Raw genomic sequence first — 23,105 nt, 5'->3', positions numbered from 1 at the left:
ATGCATGTATGTATAGTATAAAATGATAGTTGATTGTATATATAACTCAGGATTGTCAGTTTCCCAAGTAGTGTGCCCTCTAAGTTAATACACCACATCACTGATACACAAAGATTTTTGTGATGCAACTCATTGTGCTAATTCACTGGCGTGTCAGAAAATCATACCGTGATAAAGTGATCTTGAAAAATATTTTACTAGTTATGGAATTTGGTAGATTAAAATTTACTTTTTGTTAACAAAATATTATACTCATTCGCTTTAATGCCCAAGGTACTTATCTAAAAAAAAATCATTATTTTTAGGGGCTGGGTACTTAGTCAAGCACGTCCTCTCTGAAAATTATGCAGGGTTTTTTCTGAACCAGAGAAAAGGGGTGCAGTGCCCTAATACTCTCGGCTGGCGCCCTTTTACCAATTAAACTTTCAAGTCATAAATATATTTTTCTCTGTGAAAACTTCCCATCAATATCAGCTGACAATGTGTCTAGACACCAAATACACTAAAATTACTCCAAAAATATTTCAATGGTGATAGATACACCATTAAAATGGTGCAGAAACCTTCCAATATGGTGTTTGCAGGTTGATCCGCCCTTCCACACCTATACCCTGCCTCGTCACTCTACTCTTGTTAATTTTTCTAGAAAAACCCCTGATTATGGAAATACAAATTTTAGTTCACCTTGTGCCAGAATATTGTGGAAGAATATTACGTCTCTTTGAAATGAATAAAATTAGTTCTGTCTTCATTAATTTCCACAACACTTTTACAATGAAGAAAAGGTAATGGTCACAAAAAATATGCACAATTTATTACAATATTATTAATGTCCCATCAGAATTTATGATGTAATGAGAAAACGGTCAACGTCAATATTTTCATCATTATCTTTGTTGTTGAATGTTCAATTGTATGCAAACTCACTACGCAAAGCAATTTTCGACACTATATTTGCTTCACAATTTGACCTGCACCAATGTCTTTTGACCTAATAGGTCAAGGTTGTTATTAACCAATCAAAATGCTGTATACCAATGCTGAAGTAAATTATTGATGTCAAAGTAGGATCTGTTGGAATTAATTTCACCACAAAAAAATTACACGATTTTTTAAAAACAAGCAGCCTCTCGGCTGAGATAGCTCCGCTGTTAGCAATGCACATTACAATTAAAGAACAGAAGATATCATCAGAAAATGAACAATATGTATAGTATCAAAGCAATCAGACTTGCAGTTTTCAACAATATTGGAAAATATCACTTTTTACCAAAAATTACAAAAATATTCACCAAAATTAGAGAATTACAGATATCATTACAAAATGAACAAATCTGAGAGAGGTCCACATGTAGTACCTATATTTGTAATATCAAAGCAATTGGACTTGTGGTTTTCAACTAGATGTCGTAAATATCACTTTTTACCAAAAATTACAAAAATATTCATCAAAATTAGATAATTAAAGATATCATCACAAAATGAACAAATCTGAGAGAGGTCTACATGTAGTACCTATATATGTAATATCAAAACAATTGGACTTGTGGTTTTTAACAAGAAGTTGAAAATATCACTTTTTACCAAAAATGACAAAAATATTCACCAGACAATCAGTAATATAAACAGCTCTGCTGTGTCGACCTTGTCGACAGCGGAGCTAAAAAGTGGTAAACGACAAATTTTGAAAGGTGAACTGAATGTGGAATGGAGTATTTACCGCCTTTTACGGTTAACAAGTCAGTGTTGAAACGTTGTTTACGCATTAACATTATAGTATATTTTATTTGACACTAAATAATATATTTTGTTACATTATCTGTGGTCAAAAGACATTATTATAAAACACAAGTACACACATGAGACAAAATAAAATACATAAAAGACTAAAGTCTAAGTAAAATTACTTATAGTAAAATAATAAAATTTGATTACTGGAAATAGGAGGAAGCGGGGGGGTGGTGTTTAGTTGAGCATGCGCACTAAATTGAATGAGTAAAGTAAGTGTGAAAAATGAAGAAAATCAGGGGCCACAAAATGTTTTGTTTTAGGTCATACATCGTCACATAAATATTATTATTTCTTCTTGAAGACTACCAGCACCCTACAAGCTGACTAAACTTGATTTTGGGAGATTACATCTTGACTGAGTATCTCAACAAAATTTGTTCTGTTAGAGGGCACACTGTTCCCAAGGTTGAGTCATGATAATGTTTCTACAAGATGCGCTCATGAGAGACTTTGCTTAAAACCAGTACTGTACCAGTATCATGTTACCACATAGGACAGTGTATGTGGTAAATCCACATGTAATGAATCTCTGGTATTAAGTCATCACATAGGACAGTGAATGTGGTAAATCCTCATGTAATGTACCTCTGGTATTAAGTCATCACATAGGACAGTGAATGTGGTAAATCCTCATGTAATGACCCTCTGGTATTAAGTCACCACATAGGACAGTGTATGTGGTAAATCCACATGTAATGAATCTCTGGTATTAAGTCATCACATAGGACAGTGAATGTGGTAAATCCACATGTAATGAACCTCTGGTATCAAGTCACCACATAGGACAGTGAATGTGGTAAATCCACATGTAACGTACCTCTGGTATTAAGTCACCACATAGGACAGTGAATGTGGTAAATCCACATGTAATGTACCTCTGGTATTAAGTCACCACATAGGACAGTGTATGTGGTAAATCCACATGTAATGAATCTCTGGTATCAAGTCATCACATAGGACAGTGAATGTGGTAAATCCTCATGTAATGTACCTCTGGTATTAAGTCACCACATAGGACAGTAAATGTGGTAAATCCACATGTAATGAATCTCTGGTATCGAGTCATCACATAGGACAGTGAATGTGGTAAATCCACATGTAATGTACCTCTGGTATTAAGTCACCACATAGGACAGTGAATGTGGTAAATCCACATGTAATGTGCCTCTGGTATTAAGTCACCACATAGGATAGTGAATGTGGTAAATCCACATGTAATGTACCTCTGGTATTAAGTCACCACATAGAACAGTGAATGTGGTAAATCCACATGTAATGAACCTCTGGTATCAAGTCACCACATAGGACAGTGAATGTGGTAAATCCACATGTAATGAAACCTCTGGTATTAAGTCACCACATAGGACAGTGAATATGGTAAATCCACATGTAACGTGCCTCTGGTATTAAGTCACCACATAGGACAGTGAATGTGGTAAATCCACATGTAATGAACCTCTGGTATCAAGTCATCACATAGGACAGTGAATGTGGTAAATCCACATGTAATGTACCTCTGGTATCAAGTCACCACATATGACAGTGAATGTGGTAAATCCACATGTAATGTACCTCTGGTATTAAGTCACCTATATAGACAGTGAATGTGGTAAATCCACATGTAATGTGCCTCTGGTATTAAGTCACCTATATAGACAGTGAATATGGTAAATCCACATGTAACATGCCTCTGGTATTAAGTCACCACATAGGACAGTGAATATGGTAAATCCATATGTAATGTACCTCTGGTATTAAGTCACCACATAGGACAGTGAATGTGGTAAATCCACATGTAATGAACCTCTGGTATCAAGTCATCACATAGGACAGTGAATGTGGTAAATCCACATGTAATGTACCTCTGGTATCAAGTCACCACATAGGACAGTGAATGTGGTAAATCCACATGTAATGCACCTCTTGTATCAAGTCACCACATATGACAGTGAATGTGGTAAATCCACATGTAATGCACCTCTGGTATCAAGTCACCACATATGACAGTGAATGTGGTAAATCCACATGTAATGTGCCTCTGGTATTAAGTCACCTATATAGACAGTGAATGTGGTAAATCCACATGTAACGTACCTCTGGTATTAAGTCACCACATAGGACAGTGAATGTGGTAAATCCACATGTAACACACCTCTGGTATTAAGTCACCACATAGAACAGTGAATGTGGTAAATCCACATGTAACGTACCTCTGGTATTAAGTCACCACATAGAACAGTGAATGTGGTAAATCCACATGTAATGTACCTCTTGTATCAAGTCACCACATAGGACAGTGAATGTGGTAAATCCACATGTAATGTACCTCTTGTATTAAGTCACCACATAGGACAGTGAATGTGGTAAATCCACATGTAATGTGCCTCTGGTATTAAGTCACCTATATAGACAGTGAATATGGTAAATCCACATGTAACGTGCCTCTGGTATTAAATCACCACATAGGACAGTGAATATGGTAAATCCACATGTAACGTGCCTCTGGTATCAAGTCACCACATAGAACAGTGAATGTGGTAAATCCACATGTAATGACCCTCTGGTATTAAGTCACCACATAGAACGGTGAATGTGGTAAATCCACATGTAACGTACCTCTGGTATTAAGTCACCACATAGAACAGTGAATGTGGTAAATCCACATGTAATGTACCTCCGGTATTAAGTCACCACATAGGACAGTGAATGTGGTAAATCCACATGTAATGTACCTCTGGTATTAAGTCACCACATAGGACAGTGAATGTGGTAAATCCACATGTAATGTACCTCTGATATAAAGTCACCACATAGAACAGTGAATGTGGTAAATCCACATGTAATGTACCTCTTGTATCAAGTCACCAAATAGGACAGTGAATGTGGTAAATCCACATGTAACGTACCTCTGGTATTAAGTCACCACATAGGACAGTGAATGTGGTAAATCCACATGTAATGTACCTCTGATATAAAGTCATCACATAGGACAGTGAATGTGGTAAATCCTCATGTAATGTACCTCTTGTATCAAGTCACCACATAGGACAGTGAATGTGGTAAATCCACATGTAATGTAACCTCTGGTATTAAGTCACCACATAGGACAGTGAATGTGGTAAATCCACATGTAATGTAACCTCTGGTATTAAGTCACCACATAGGACAGTGAATGTGGTAAATCCACATGTAATGAAACCTCTGGTATCAAATCACCACATAGGACAGTGAATGTGGTAAATCCACATGTAACGCACCTCTGGTATTAAGTCACCACATAAAACAGTGAATGTGGTAAATCCACATGTAACGTGCCTCTGGTATAAATCACCACATAGGACAGTGAATATGGTAAATCCACATGTAACGTGCCTCTGGTATTAAGTCACCACATAGGACAGTGAATGTGGTAAATCCACATGTAATGTAACCTCTGGTATCAAGTCACCACATAGGACAGTGAATGTGGTAAATCCACATGCAATGTACCTCTTGTATCAAGTCACCACATAGGACCATGAATGTGGTAAATCCACATGTAATGTACCTCTGGTATTAAGTCACCACATAGGACAGTGAATGTGGTAAATCCACATGTAACGTGCCTCTGGTATTAAGTCACCACATAGAACAGTGAATGTGGTAAATCCACATGTAATGAACCTCTGGTATTAAGTCACCACATAGAACGGTGAATGTGGTAAATCCACATGTAACGTGCCTCCGGTATTAAGTCACCACATAGGACAGTGAATGTGGTAAATCCACATGTAACGTACCTCTGGTATTAAGTCACCACATAGAACAGTGAATGTGGTAAATCCACATGTAATGACCCTCTGGTATTAAGTCACCACATAGAACGGTGAATGTGGTAAATCCACATGTAACGTTCCTCTGGTATTAAGTCACCACATAGAACAGTGAATGTGGTAAATCCACATGTAATGAACCTCCGGTATTAAGTCACCACATAGAACAGTGAATGTGGTAAATCCACATGTAATGTGCCTCCGGTATTAAGTCACCACATAGAACAGTGAATGTGGTAAATCCACATGTAATGTACCTCTGATATAAAGTCATCACATAGGACAGTGAATGTGGTAAATCCTCATGTAATGTACCTCTTGTATCAAGTCACCACATAGGACAGTGAATGTGGTAAATCCACATGTAATGTAACCTCTGGTATTAAGTCACCACATAGGACAGTGAATGTGGTAAATCCACATGTAATGTAACCTCTGGTATTAAGTCACCACATAGGACAGTGAATGTGGTAAATCCACATGTAATGGAACCTCTGGTATCAAGTCACCACATAGGACAGTGAATGTGGTAAATCCACATGTAACGTACCTCTGGTATTAAGTCACCACATAAAACAGTGAATGTGGTAAATCCACATGTAACGTACCTCTGGTATTAAGTCACCACATAGAACAGTGAATGTGGTAAATCCATATGTAATGTAACCTCTGGTATCAAGTCACCACATAGGACAGTGAATGTGGTAATTATGTTAGTATTAAAGCTCCCACAATCTCTCATACGTATTTCAGTTCTCTAACTTTTTAAAAGATCACAGCAGCATTTGTGTGAAGAAAACTGAAGCATTGAATTACCTTTCCACCTGTGTCATAGTTGTAGTGCACGAAGGAAAGTACTTGAGGATTAAGTAACTCCATAACCATACAGAAATGGTTGTTAAATGTGAATGTATTCTGTAAGTAAATAGAAACATCAAGTTGTTAGAGCTATCCAACACATCTATGACATATTCTTATTAATAGCAACTAGTTGAATAGTAACAGAGATATACCACCCAATAATTTAGAATTCTTAAAGCACCACAGACACATGGAACCTAAATGAATGCAATTCAGTCACTCAACACAACAATCAATTTACCAAGAAAGGCACATGCTAGCTGTCTAACAGACACGCTCAAATAATGGGTGGGTGCCATTCAGTGATCACAGTGTGTAATCGCCAATAATTCTGTAACACTCCCATGTAAACATGTGTGTGAGTATCTCTCAGATATTCTATTTACCACATTTTCAAGCTAAAAGTTAAAACAATTCCAGTCAACTAAGAGATACTAAACATGATTCTAATAACTCCAATGAAACACTGCTTTTGATCTTGACTTTATTTTACTGCATTTTGCTGAAAACTATCTATGCACACCTACTTATATGAATAATTATACAAAATACTACTATTTAAGTGATTTATTATTCATTAGGTTATATGGATAACATTGAAAAAAGACAATTTCGACATCCAAGTTATTTTGAAAACCACTTACAGTCACATGACACACCATGCAACGCGACACAATCCTATTCATCAACGCTAAAGTAATATTTTTGTAGTCAAAACCTGACAGGACAATTTGAAACAGAAATCACTGATAACGAGACAGCCAATAACAAATGCCAACAGTTGGAAAGTACATCTCAATCTTGAATTTTTCTTAATTCCAACTTTCTATCAATAATGACCATTCTTCTTTTATTCATTTCATATCATTGTAAACTTCAGACACTCAATATTTTTCTGTATAAAGCACATTTTCTTTTTTTCTTATGTTTCCATAATATCTATACTTCCCAGATGTAGATGTGCACATGCAAAAACAGAATCTAGGAGAAGTTGCACAGTTCAAATTTCAAGTAAAATTTATTTTATGTGCAATGCACATGTTGCATAGGGCCGACCTATATCGATCACAACTGTGTTTGGAAGTTCGGTTTCATGATAGAAAATTGAAACTGTATATTTCTCATCTTGAATTCATTTATACTGTGATTTAGTTTATCATTGATTCCATCATCAGCCTGTCAAATCAATTTTTTTTACCAGAATCCTCAATTTTGACCTGTCCTTGGGTTCCATCAATAACATACTGTAGGTATGTAAATATTACAAACACAATCAGTAAAGATCAGTAAATTTGAACCGAGCATTACACAAGTCAAGAAATGTCCACCAGTATAAAACATCATCATTCACGGCATTATTCATCTAAATATATACACACTGAAAGAAACATGCATGTATGTATCAAAGACTATTGCAAAGCTATTCTCGAACCAACATGGTGGTGAGAGAAAAGCCGAAAACTTTCATGAAATGGTACTTTTGGCTAGTTGCTGAGACTCTCTTGAACAGTGTAACTAGATTACCCCTACATGTGTAACATACATAAATTGGGTTGCTCAGGATTGCTTTAAAGTTGAGTTTGTGTCGTTTTCTCACTCGTAGCCGATAGAAATACATTGTACAGTGGAGCGATTCCAAGCATCATGGGACAACCTATGACATAGCTTCATCCCCAAGAATATAAAAAACTGCCTGGAAAAACAACAAAACAAATTCTCTGCAGTAAAAACCCAAGTAAAGTGACAAACTATATCCAAGACTGCATGGGAAACAACACAAAAGAGTCTTTTTCCCAGTAAAACCCAAAGCATATAGGCTAATTTGCATAACATATATGATTTACTTATGTAATAATAGACCTGTCTTGCTTTCTTCAAAGCCTCATCAACATCATTATTACACCTAGTTGAATTACTTACCAATAATTTAACATGTGTTATACAATCTACATCAAGCTGTTGAAGTTCTTGTAAACAACTGACCTCCTAAATGTAATCAAAAAAAATAAAACAATTACAAGCCCACCTCATTAGTATACATATTTTACAAGGTTCAAACCAAATTGCTTTTCTTCATACTTTCACCATTATATGACATAAGGATGCAAAAACACAAATTGTAGTCACTAGACAATATTTCATGAAAGAAGAGTAACAAATATTATGGGGGAATGGCAATATTTGAAAGTATTTCACATCATGAAATTTTGCTTGTAATAAAAAGTAAATTATTGTTATTGTTAAAAAAATTTAATAGCAATTTCCAGTGTGATTATATTTTCAATAAGACAGAATACACATTGTGAGTAATATACATTGTACTCAGTTGTGCAAAATTGTAATTTGGTGAGATCTCCCCTAAATATCAACTTGTAAGCTAAGAAATAGCAACAATATTTCTATATTGTTTTGGTTTGAATATTGTGATCAACATATGTGATTGCTACACTTGACTGGAACAACAGTACGAGGTCAAGAGGCTGGTATCACTAATTAAAATATTAGTCTCTAGACCCCACACACATACACACCATAACATAAACAGCATTATTCCACAACTCCCAGGGTTACCCTCCAAACATGATATACGGCACAACAAACTGAATAGTAATTAACTTTCAAATAATTTACTCTTATTAAAATGTGATTTTGTTTTGGCATATGTGTACAAAGGACAATTCTCAAAGAGAAACCTAACCTTCGTTAATTTTTTATGAAGGTCACATTGATAAATAATGCTTACAAGTAGCTTGACCAAATTTCCTTTAATTTGTGATAAAATCAATTAGAGCTGTCAATAATCTTAGCCATGTATGTTACGTTACTAGAGGAAGTACTAAAACAGTATGAATATATCTGCGAATCTGCCAAGACAAGTTGAGCACTGAAAACAGGTTCAAATGATGCAAAAACATCAAACTATGCAATTATTATAATGAAGTCTCACATGTGTTCCTGAACACTAAAGCCAGCAATTGTTTACCTCAATTTTACATATACATATGTATTGTTGACATTCAGTTTTCTTTATTAATTAAGGTGTGAAAACAATTTAATCACAATTAATTATAGACCATATAAACTAAGCTACATAACTAGCTTTCACTATCAAGTGTCAGCTCAATTTGACAAAAACAAACCTTAGCAATGAGTATACAGACAATGGAAGGTGAAACATTCCTTTAGGCTAACATCATCTTTTATACCTTTTACTGATATTGGAAACATGCAAATTACACAATGCCCAGTTTATTAATTTCAGATTGTTGTTATTAATAATCAGTTGTTACTGCAACAATGCAAACCTTTGGTTTGTCACCGACATATGTGGGGCATGATAACACCGGGTCTTTGATGTCAACAATTATTACAAAAATTCATCAATGGGGGGGGGGGGGGGGGGTATTGTAGCCACAAATAAGGATAAACACAGATGCAGATGCCCGTTTACACACTGTGTACAAAAGTGTACAAGTCATAGATTTGCAATATATGACCTAAATCTTGGCTTGTGTGTATCACATGCAACAAAAGAAGGGTGGCCCTAAAGGAAGTTATATTTTTATACCTTTGATGTACCGACGACTTAGGCTAAGATAGGCTGAGAAAGGGCAAATTGAAGTCATTACAATGTACTGCTGCAAAATTTTGATTAAAATAATAAATAATATTTAATCAATAAATGATTCTATTTAATTCAAGTGGAAATAAATGGATTGGTGCATATTTGTATGAGTCATGTAATTACTGATACTTTCCTTTGTAAAAGATCATGACTTAAACATGGTGTTGAAAACAATTAACACATCTGGTTTAAAATTAGAATGACCTAAATGACTTTGTTATTTAGAATATAATGTTTATATATTGAGTTTAATAATTAAATTTTATACAGTACTTTCACAAGAGCCATTTACAAAATTTATAAAATATTTAAAATTTTGAAAACTGCCATTGACCAATCAGAATGATTGCCATGACATCACTGTGGATGAACACATGCTCGTTACAAGTATAACCCAGTCTGCATTAGTGCATAGGCGTATCTACCAAAATCTGATTGGCTTTGCGGCACATCGTGGAACACTACACAAATTATTATACCCAATCCAGTTGTTAGATTTGAATGAAATATGTTATAAATTTGTTATAAAATATGAAAACGAATAGATGAAAGCAAAAATTGAGGTTGAACAAATGGCCTGGCCTTATTCAGGAATTCTCAGTACATTGGTATGTGTGTACATACAAAGGTATCCATTGATCAACACATGAGTACCTGAAAACTCACCATATCCATCAATCACATACAACACATGAGTACCTGAAAACTCACCATATCCATCAATAACATACAACACATGAGTACCTGAAAACTCATCATATCCATCAATAACATACAACACATGAGTACCTGAAAACTCATCATATCCATCAATAACATACAACACATGAGTACCTGAAAACTCACCATATCCATCAATAACATACAACACATGAGTACCTGAAAACTCATCATATCCATCAATAACATACAACACATGTGTACCTGAAAACTCACCATATCCATCAATAACATACAACACATGTGTATCTGAAAATTCATCATATCCATCAATAACATACAACACATGAGTACCTGAAAACTCACCATATCCATCAATAACATACAAAATGTGAGTACCTGAAAACTCATTCTATCCATCAATAACATACAACACATGTGTATCTGAAAATTCATCATATCCATCAATAACATACAACACATGTGTATCTGTAAACTCATCATATCCATCAATAACATACAACACATGAGTACCTGAAAACTCACCATATCCATCAATAACATACAACACATGTGTATCTGTAAACTCATCATATCCATCAATAACATACAACACATGTGTATCTGTAAACTCATCATATCCATCAATAACATACAACACATGAGTACCTGAAAACTCACCATATCCATCAATAACATACAACACATGTGTATCTGTAAACTCATCATATCCATCAATAACATACAACACATGTGTATCTGAAAACTCATCATATCCATCAATCACATACAACACATGAGTACCTGAAAACTCATCCTATCCATCAATAACATACAACACATGAGTACCTGAAAACTCATCCTATCCATCAATAACATACAACACATGTGTATCTGTAAACTCATCATATCCATCAATAACATACAACACATGAGTACCTGAAAACTCATCCTATCCATCAATAACATACAACACATGTGTATCTGTAAACTCATCATATCCATCAATAACATACAACACATGTGTATCTGAAAACTCATCCTATCCATCAATAACATACAACACATGAGTACCTGAAAACTCATCCTATCCATCAATAACATACAACACATGTGTATCTGTAAACTCATCATATCCATCAATAACATACAACACATGTGTATCTGTAAACTCATCATATCCATCAATAACATACAACACATGAGTACCTGAAAACTCACCATATCCATCAATAACATACAACACATGAGTACCTGAAAATTCATCCTATCCATCAATAACATACAACACATGAGTACCTGAAAACTCATCCTATCCATCAATAACATACAACACATGTGTATCTGTAAACTCATCATATCCATCAATAACATACAACACATGAGTACCTGAAAACTCATCATATCCATCAATAACATACAACACATGAGTACCTGAAAACTCACCATATCCATCAATCACATACAACACATGAGTACCTGAAAACTCATCCTATCCATCAATAACATACAACACATGAGTACCTGAAAACTCATCATATCCATCAATAACATACAACACATGTGTATCTGAAAACTCATCATATCCATCAATAACATACAACACATGAGTACCTGAAAACTCATCCTATCCATCAATAACATACAACACATGTGTATCTGAAAACTCATCCTATCCATCAATAACATACAACACATGTGTATCTGTAAACTCATCATATCCATCAATAACATACAACACAAGTGTATCTGAAAATTCATCATATCCATCAATAACATACAACACACGAGTACCTGAAAACTCATCCTATCCATCAATAACATACAACACATGTGTATCTGAAAACTCATCCTATCCATCAATAACATACAACACATGTGTATCTGAAAATTCATCATATCCATCAATAACATACAACACATGAGTACCTGAAAACTCATCCTATCCATCAATAACATACAACACATGTGTACCTGAAAACTCATCCTATCCATCAATAACATACAACACATGAGTACCTGAAAACTCATCCTATCCATCAATAACATACAACACATGTGTATCTGAAAACTCATCCTATCCATCAATAACATACAACACATGTGTATCTGTAAACTCATCATATCCATCAATAACATACAACACATGAGTACCTGAAAACTCATCCTATCCATCAATAACATACAACACATGTGTATCTGAAAACTCATCCTATCCATCAATAACATACAACACATGTGTATCTGTAAACTCATCATATCCATCAATAACATACAACACATGTGTATCTGTAAACTCATCATATCCATCAATAACATACAACACATGAGTACCTGAAAACTCATCCTATCCATCAATAACATACAACACATGAGTACCTGAAAACTCATCATATCCATCAATAACATACAACACATGTGTATCTGAAAACTCATCATATCCATCAATAACATACAACACATGAGTACCTGAAAACTCATCCTATCCATCAATAACATACAACACATGAGTACCTGAAAACTCATCCTATCCATCAATAACATACAACACATGTGTATCTGTAAACTCATCATATCCATCAATAACATACAACACATGTGTATCTGAAAATTCATCATATCCATCAATAACATACAACACATGAGTACCTGAAAACTCATCCTATCCATCAATAACATACAACACATGTGTATCTGAAAACTCATCCTATCCATCAATAACATACAACACATGTGTATCTGTAAACTCATCATATCCATCAATAACATACAACACATGTGTACCTGAAAACTCATCATATCCATCAATAACATACAACACATGAGTACCTAAAAAATCATCGTACCAATCAGCAAGAGACAAGATTTATGTACCTGGAATCCAATGCCATAATATTCAGCATGAAGAATCTTGATAGCTACCATGGTTGAAGTGATTTTATCTTCTGCTTGGATAGTAATTGCTGATATGCCTTCACCAAGCTTTCTGATATACTTGTAACGTCTAGCAAGAAGTGGGACTAAAAGTGAGAAAAAAAAACAGTAAATTAAAATGCATGTGACAACCACCATAATAGGACCAATTCAAGAAAAACATATTTAAATAAGTAACACCTAAATAAATAAATTACTTGAATCTCATTCAAGATTACAATTACAATTTTAAAAAAATGTTACATGAGATTATCACCTGAAATCACTTGTTCCTAGAGTTGGTTAATGCAAATGACGCACAATTGACTAGTGTTATCCATGAACCGAAGAAGAGTTGAGAATACAGCTCATGATGTCACACATACAAAAGTCAGCATAGTTATGGGTTGGTGTTATTACAAGACATGAGTAATTGTTATTTGGTCTGAATTTATAAAAAATGTGAAAAATAATGGATATGTCAGAGTATGATGCCAAGAGGTATTACAAATATTCTAAAGTTTGAACAGAAACGATCTACATAATTTGATAGATATCATAATTATATAGTTATGTATATAACAGTCACATCCTCAAAGACAAATTTCCTTGTAGATTGACATAATAATATGTTTATAGATCAAATTATTAGCGAGTATGCACAGATATAATGTGTAATACATAAAAATGAAGTTTTAAAGCGCAATAACCTCATGAGAAAATATCAGGTGACACAGCATTGGTTGCAATACAACACTAATCTGTTGCCAGACTTACACAAGCCACAGTACAAAGAAGCATAATGCATAAATAATTAATTTATTAGACGTTCTCTATAAAGTTACTACCAGGCATACAACTATATAGGGGTATGTACATTTCATTTCAATATATGGCTACTAGATCTAAAGTTACAAGAAATCTCGTGTTCATTTCAAAAACAATTTATGATTATGTTGTCAGCCATAACAAGATATGTGTGCTTAGACAACCCCTGTGTCAATATAATATGTGAGAACACAACCATGATGGATCCAGGAATTGCTGTATTTAAGAATGACTATCTTGATCTGTATAGATCTATATGTGAGGACTGTTGGACGAGATTGAATACAACAAACTGAATGTTAATGACACTCAGTCGATTATATAATTCTAAACGCCTCTATTAAAATGGCTGGCTATATCTGTATAGTATTTATGCACGTAAATTGGGTAATCAACAAATAGACTTAAAAGAAAATTCTTGCACGATACAACATGTGTTCTAAAATGTTCAGTCATCCAACAATGTTGCATTTGTTAAATAATTATGTAAAAACTCACACTATCACAATCTATTCCAATGAAGTCAAATAGCCTAGCAAATAATAGTCACATCGGGATGGCAGAAAATACACACCACACCTACGAACACACTGTACTGTCTCACATCAGGATGGCAGAAAATACACACCACACCTACGAACACACTGTACTGTCTCACATCAGGATGGCAGAAAATACACACCACACCTACGAACACACTGTACTGTCTCACATCAGGATGGCAGAAAATACACACCACACCTACGAACACACTGTACTGTCTCACATCAGGATGGCAGAAAATACACACCACACCTACGAACACACTGTACTGTCTCACATCAGGATGGCAGAAAATACACACCACACCTACGAACACACTGTACTGTCTCACATCGGGATGGCAGAAAATACACACCACACCTACGAACACACTGTACTGTCTCACATCGGGATGGCAGAAAATACACACCACACCTACGAACACACTGTACTGTCTCACATCGGGATGGCAGAAAATACACACCACACCTACGAACACACTGTACTGTCTCACATCGGGATGGCAGAAAATACACACCACACCTACGAACACACTGTACTGTCTCACATCGGGATGGCAGAAAATACACACCACACCTACGAACACACTGTACTGTCTCACATCTAGGTTTTTAGAGCATAGCAAAGTCAATTGACACCAACTTCAGCAACAGATATGTACATATCCAGTATCAACAACAAGTACAACACAGACACAAGATAGTAGCAGAGAATAATGCATAAACAATCATTAATTTATTAGACGTTCTCTATAAAGTTACTACCAGGCATACAACTATATAGGGGTATGTACATTTCATTTCAATATATGGCTACTAGATCTTAAGTTACAAGAAATATTGTGTCCAATCAAAAAATAATTTTCATTTATGATGTTATTGTTTTTGGATCTGGATCTGTGCATAAATATTGTTTTTTGGGTCAAAAATAAATTGACGTGCACCTGGTATGCTTTAGTGATACACCTTTGTAATAAATTCCATTCCGTTTCAGAGCATAGACAGACCCCCCCCCCACACACACACCAAATTGACATGCTTCTGTAAGTCTTAGTGACACACCTTTGTAGCAAATTTTGTGACAATTGGTCAAAGTGTTTCAAAGTTACATGGCACACATTTTGAGCATCAAACAAAATATTTGTGTAATACTAAATACATGCATACTGCATGTACACACCTCAACTGCAGTGTCTCAAATTTTGTTTTGAGCAAAGACCCAATTCAGCCACATACATGATTGTGATATTGTTGTCACAACATAAAGAGACAAACAATTGATAAACAATTTTCAGCCACTGTATTTTTTTAGGACATTGCCGTGGAAACTGTCAAAATATCAGTATGACAAATTGTTGATGTTACGGCTGAACACACCCCATGATTCACATCATTAAAAACAGTTCTGGTAATTTTCCATAGCTTAATCTGTTGAATAAATCAGTTGGGTACAAATAGTTACGGGTGTTGTAACATGTATAAAGAAGGCAATGACTACAGTAAAGATATTATTTGACATCAGCTTAAATCAAATATGTAATATTACTATGCGACACTAATGCCACAGAATGTTCTGCGTTGTTGCCTAGCTCACACCACTATATGGGCTCTGTGCAAATACGGAACGCTCAAGGAATACTGAATATAAATGATACCCCCATCGTTAGGCACAGCATTTTTGCTACACCTAGTGATAACACACGAAAGCTGTGTAAAACATGCTCACATTGCTTTATTTTAGTAGTTTGGAGATTATCTTCATGTCTCCTCTGGTTTCACAACTTTCTAGGACTGACGTACATGTCTAAATCTATCTGACGTATTTTGAAGTACGTCAAGACAACAGTCCATATCACTAAGTTGATATATGAAGATAAATTTTCAGCATTACCATTACTCTGACAGACCAACAATATTTACTAAAATTAGAAAATTGATTTATCCATCAAGAATCATACAATCATTGGGAAAACCACTTCAGGAAAGTATCAAAAGCATACGACTAACACATTTTAAGAAGAAATCGAAAGTATAAAGTGGATGATGGATAATCAGTAATATGAAAAAGTCCACTACATCAACTTTGTTGGTCCACCCTCTACCCTCAGCAGTTACATTTCATCGCTAGAATTTTCATGATTTGATAATTTGAAGGCATCTGCATGATGCAATTTTCAAAATATTTACTGTCTGTGACGCCCCTCATGTAAAGGTCCCCAATAAAATAATCACTTTATACAAAAATTTGTCTCGTGTATTTTGAAGTGATTACAGGACAAGTAATTAATTCTGCACACACCTCAGCATAGAAATAAAGACCATTGTCTAGGTGCAAGTGAGCATGTGGGGCAAACACATGTACAGTAAAGGCAGCTGTCTAGGAACAAGTATGCGGGGCACTGACATGTACAGTAAAGGCAGCTGTCTAGGTACAAGTATGTGGGGCACCGACATGTACATATCAATAAAGGCAGCTGACTAGGTACAAGTATGCGGGGCACTGACATGTACAGTAAAGGCAGCTGTCTAGGTACAAGTATGTGGGGCACCGACATGTACATATCAATAAAGGCAGCTGACTAGGTACAAGTATGTGGGGCACCGACATGTACATATCAATAAAGGCAGCTGACTAGGTACAAGTATGCGGGGCACTGACATGTACAGTAAAGGCAGCTGTCTAGGTACAAGTATGTGGGGCACTGACATGTACATATCAATAAAGGCAGCTGACTAGGTACAAGTATGCGGGGCACTGACATGTACAGTAAAGGCAGCTGTCTAGGTACAAGTATGTGGGGCACCGACATGTACATATCAATAAAGGCAGCTGACTAGGTACAAGTATGTGGGGCACCAACATGTACATATCAATAAAGGCAGCTGACTAGGTACAAGTATGTGGGGCACCGACATGTACATATCAATAAAGGCAGCTGACTAGGTACAAGTATGTGGGGCACAGACATGTACATATCAATAAAGGCAGCTGACTAGGTACAAGTATGTGGGGCACAGACATGTACATATCAATAAAGGCAGCTGACTAGGTACAAGTATGTGGGGCACAGACATGTACATATCAATAAAGGCAGCTGACTAGGAACAAGTATGCGGGGCACTGACATGTATAGTAAAGGCAGCTGTCTAGGTACAAGTATGTGGGGCACCGACATGTACATATCAATAAAGGCAGCTGACTAGGTACAAGTATGTGGGGTACAGACATGTACATATCAATAAAGGCAGCCGACTAGGTACAAGTATATAGAGGACAGATATGTACATATCAATAAAGGCAGCTGTCTAGGTACAAGTATGTGGGGCACCGACATGTACATATCAATAAAGGCAGCTGACTAGGTACAAGTATGTGGGGCACAGACATGTACATATCAATAAAGGCAGCTGACTAGGTACAAGTATGTGGGGCACAGACATGTACATATCAATAAAGGCAGCTGACTAGGTACAAGTATGTGGGGTACAGACATGTACATATCAATAGAGGCAGCTGACTAGGTACAAGTATATAGAGGACAGATATGTACATATCAATAAAGGCAGCTGTCTAGGTACAAGTATGTGGGGCACAGACATGTACATATCAATAAAGGCAGCTGACTAGGTACAAGTATGTTGGGCACAGACATGTACATATCAATAAAGGCAGCTGACTAGGTACAAGTATGTGGGGCACAGACATGTACATATCAATAAAGGCAGCTGACTAGGTACAAGTATGTAGGGCACAGACATGTACATATCGATAAAGGCAGCTGACTAGGTACAAGTATGTGGGGCACTGACATGTACATATCAATAAAGGCAGCTGACTAGGTACAAGTATGTGGGGCACAGACATGTACATATCAATAAAGGCAGCTGACTAGATACAAGTATGTGGGGCACAGACATGTACATATCAATAAAGGCAGCTGACTAGGTACAAGTATGTGGGGCACTGACATGTACATATCAATAAAGGCAACTGACTAGGTACAAGTATGTGGGGCACTGACATGTACATATCAATAAAGGCAACTGACTAGGTACAAGTATGTGGGGCACTGACATGTACATGTCAATAAAGGCAACTGACTAGGTACAAGTATGTGGGGCACTGACATGTATAGTAAAGGCAGCTGACTAGGTACAAGTATGTGGGGCACTGACATGTACATATCAATAAAGGCAGCTGACTAGGTACAAGTATATAGGGCACAGATATATCAGTAATGGAATGTGAACTATGTTCACAAAGTTATTTATTTGTTTAATTCATGATTACATCAGGCATGCTATCAAAACTACCCCCTTCTTTCACCTACATTTGACTCGTGGTATAAAGGTCAAGGACAATATTACTAATCTTGAATGTATTTGAATCTTTATACAAAAGATTGAAACTAATATTACTAGTCTCAGAAGTATTTGGGTAGTAAGTTGACAAACTTGCTCAAAAATTACAAGCAAATGTTTTTTCCAGATTGAGAATTCTAAGTGCCAGCAACTGGTCATGCCCATTCAGAATCATTCTATATCGAAGTAATGGACAATGCTTGTGTATTGTGGAACTTAATTAAATAAACGAGTTAATATAATAACCTATATCCCATTGTATATTCTCATCAAATTAAATTGTAGTAGTGAGATAGAAAGTAATCATGGTTCCCATTCATGAGATTAATGATAAATCATTATACAACAATTATAGATGATTAGACTTGCCTGAAGCTGCAAGTGCCACCTAGAAAAATGCTGAAATCCTCCTCTTAACTCCCTAGCAATATGCTGAAATCCTCTGAACTCCCTAGCAGAATGCTGAAATCCTCCTCTGAACACCCTAGAAAAATGCTGAAATCCTCTTCTGAACACCCTAGAAAAATGCTGAAATCCTCCTCTGAACTCCCTAGCAGAATGCTGAAATCCTCTGAACACCCTAGAAAAATGCTGAAATCCTCTTCTGAACACCCTAGAAAAATGCTGAAATCCTCCTCTGAACTCCCTAGCAAAATGCTGAAATCCTCCTCTGAACTCCCTAGCAAAATGCTGAAATCCTCCTCTGAACTCCCTAGCAGAAAGCTGAAATCCTCCTCTGAACTCCCTAGCAAAATGTTGAAATCCTCCTCTGAACTCCCTAGCAGAAAGCTGAAATCCTCTGAACTCCCTAGCAAAATGATGAAATCCTCCTCTGAACTCCCTGGCAAAATGCTGAAATCCTCTGAACTCCCTAGCAAAATACTGAAATCCTCCTCTGAATGCCCAAGCAAAATACTGAAATCCTCCTCTGAATGCCCAAGCAAAATGCTGAAATCCTCCTCTGAACTCCCTAGCAAAATACTGAAATCCTCCTCTGAACTCCCTAGCAAAATGCTTAAATCCTCTGAACTCTCTAGCAAAATGCTGAAATCCTCCTCTGAACACCCGAGCAAAATGCTGAAATCCTCTTCTGAACGCCCTAGCAAAATGCTGAAATCCTCCTCTGAACTCCCTGGCAAAATGCTGAAATCCTCTTCTGAACACCCTAGAAAAATGCTGAAATCCTCCTCTGAACTCCCCAGCAAAATGCTGAAATCCTCCTCTGAACTCCCTAGCAAAATGCTGAAATCCTCCTCTGAACTCCCTAGCAGAAAGCTGAAATCCTCCTTTGAACTCCCTAGCAAAATGATGAAATCCTCCTCTGAACTCCCTAGCAGAAAGCTGAAATCCTCCTCTGAACTCCCTAGCAAAATGCTGAAATCCTCCTCTGAACTCCCTGGCAAAATGCTGAAATCCTCTGAACTCCCTAGCAAAATACTGAAATCCTCCTCTGAATGCCCAAGCAAAATGCTGAAATCCTCCTCTGAACTCCCTAGCAAAATACTGAAATCCTCCTCTGAACTCCCTAGCAAAATGCTGAAATACTCCTCTGAACTCCCTAGCAAAATGCTGAAATCCTCCTCTGAACTCCCTAGCAAAATGCTGAAATCCTCCTTTGAACACCCTAGCAAAATGCTGAAATCCTCTTCTGAACGCCCTAGCAAAATGCTGAAATCCTCCTCTGAACTCCCTAGCAGAATGCTGAAATCCTCCTCTGAACACGCTAGAAAAATGCTGAAATCCTCTTCTGAACACCCTAGAAAAATGCTGAAATCCTCCTCTGAACTCCCTAGCAAAATGCTGAAATCCTCCTCTGAACTCCCTAGCAAAATGCTGAAATCCTCCTCTGAACTCCCTAGCAGAAAGCTGAAATCCTCCTCTGAATTCCCTAGCAAAATGTTGAAATCCTCCTCTGAACTCCCTAGCAGAAAGCTGAAATCCTCTGAACTCCCTAGCAAAATGATGAAATCCTCCTCTGAACTCCCTGGCAAAATGCTGAAATCCTCTGAACTCCCTAGCAAAATACTGAAATCCTCCTCTGAATGCCCAAGCAAAATACTGAAATCCTCCTCTGAATGCCCAAGCAAAATGCTGAAATCCTCCTCTGAACTCCCTAGCAAAATACTGAAATCCTCCTCTGAACTCCCTAGCAAAATGCTGAAATACTCCTCTGAACTCCCTAGCAAAATGCTTAAATCCTCTGAACTCTCTAGCAAAATGCTGAAATCCTCCTCTGAACACCCGAGCAAAATGCTGAAATCCTCTTCTGAACGCCCTAGCAAAATGCTGAAATCCTCCTCTGAACTCCCTGGCAAAATGCTGAAATCCTCTTCTGAACACCCTAGAAAAATGCTGAAATCCTCCTCTGAACTCCCCAGCAAAATGCTGAAATCCTCCTCTGAACTCCCTAGCAAAATGCTGAAATCCTCCTCTGAACTCCCTAGCAGAAAGCTGAAATCCTCCTTTGAACTCCCTAGCAAAATGATGAAATCCTCCTCTGAACTCCCTAGCAGAAAGCTGAAATCCTCCTCTGAACTCCCTAGCAAAATGATGAAATCCTCCTCTGAACTCCCTGGCAAAATGCTGAAATCCTCTGAACTCCCTAGCAAAATACTGAAATCCTCCTCTGAATGCCCAAGCAAAATGCTGAAATCCTCCTCTGAACTCCCTAGCAAAATACTGAAATCCTCCTCTGAACTCCCTAGCAAAATGCTGAAATACTCCTCTGAACTCCCTAGCAAAATGCTGAAATCCTCCTCTGAACTCCCTAGCAAAATGCTGAAATCCTCCTTTGAACACCCTAGCAAAATGCTGAAATCCTCTTCTGAACGCCCTAGCAAAATGCTGAAATCCTCCTCTGAACACCCTGGCAAAATGCTGAAATCCTCTGAACTCCCTAGCAAAATACTGAAATCCTCCTCTGAATGCCCTAGCAAAATACTGAAATCCTCCTCTGAATGCCCAAGCAAAATACTGAAATCCTCCTCTGAATGCCCAAGCAAAATGCTGAAATCCTCCTCTGAACTCCCTAGCAAAATACTGAAATCCTCCTCTGAACTCCCTAGCAAAATGCTGAAATACTCCTCTGAACTCCCTAGCAAAATGCTTAAATCCTCTGAACTCTCTAGCAAAATGCTGAAATCCTCCTCTGAACACCCGAGCAAAATGCTGAAATCCTCTTCTGAACGCCCTAGCAAAATGCTGAAATCCTCCTCTGAACTCCCTGGCAAAATGCTGAAATCCTCTTCTGAACACCCTAGAAAAATGCTGAAATCCTCCTCTGAACTCCCCAGCAAAATGCTGAAATCCTCCTCTGAACTCCCTAGCAAAATGCTGAAATCCTCCTCTGAACTCCCTAGCAGAAAGCTGAAATCCTCCTTTGAACTCCCTAGCAAAATGATGAAATCCTCCTCTGAACTCCCTAGCAGAAAGCTGAAATCCTCCTCTGAACTCCCTAGCAAAATGATGAAATCCTCCTCTGAACTCCCTGGCAAAATGCTGAAATCCTCTGAACTCCCTAGCAAAATACTGAAATCCTCCTCTGAATGCCCAAGCAAAATGCTGAAATCCTCCTCTGAACTCCCTAGCAAAATACTGAAATCCTCCTCTGAACTCCCTAGCAAAATGCTGAAATACTCCTCTGAACTCCCTAGCAAAATGCTGAAATCCTCCTCTGAACTCCCTAGCAAAATGCTGAAATCCTCCTTTGAA

The 23,105-nt window shown here is 36.9% G+C and overlaps 1 protein-coding gene across 1 annotated transcript in view; it reads right to left on the bottom strand.

Moving 5' to 3' along the window:
- The window catches only part of LOC144349509 (uncharacterized), a 123,285-nt gene that overhangs the window by 75,152 nt on the left and 25,028 nt on the right, over positions 1-23,105 (bottom strand). The window contains exons 4-6 of the mRNA XM_085507935.1: positions 13,624-13,769; positions 8,385-8,450; positions 6,420-6,518 (exon numbers count right to left, since the gene is read on the bottom strand). Coding sequence (XP_085364061.1) covers positions 6,420-6,518; positions 8,385-8,450; positions 13,624-13,769 — 311 coding nt within the window. The remainder of the gene's footprint in view (positions 1-6,419; positions 6,519-8,384; positions 8,451-13,623; positions 13,770-23,105) is intronic.

The sequence above is a fragment of the Saccoglossus kowalevskii genome, chromosome 2 (genome assembly GCF_978046115.1).
Source record: "Saccoglossus kowalevskii chromosome 2, keSacKowa6.1, whole genome shotgun sequence".
NCBI lineage: Eukaryota > Metazoa > Hemichordata > Enteropneusta > Harrimaniidae > Saccoglossus > Saccoglossus kowalevskii.
This window is presented reverse-complemented; position numbering and strand designations above follow the sequence as displayed.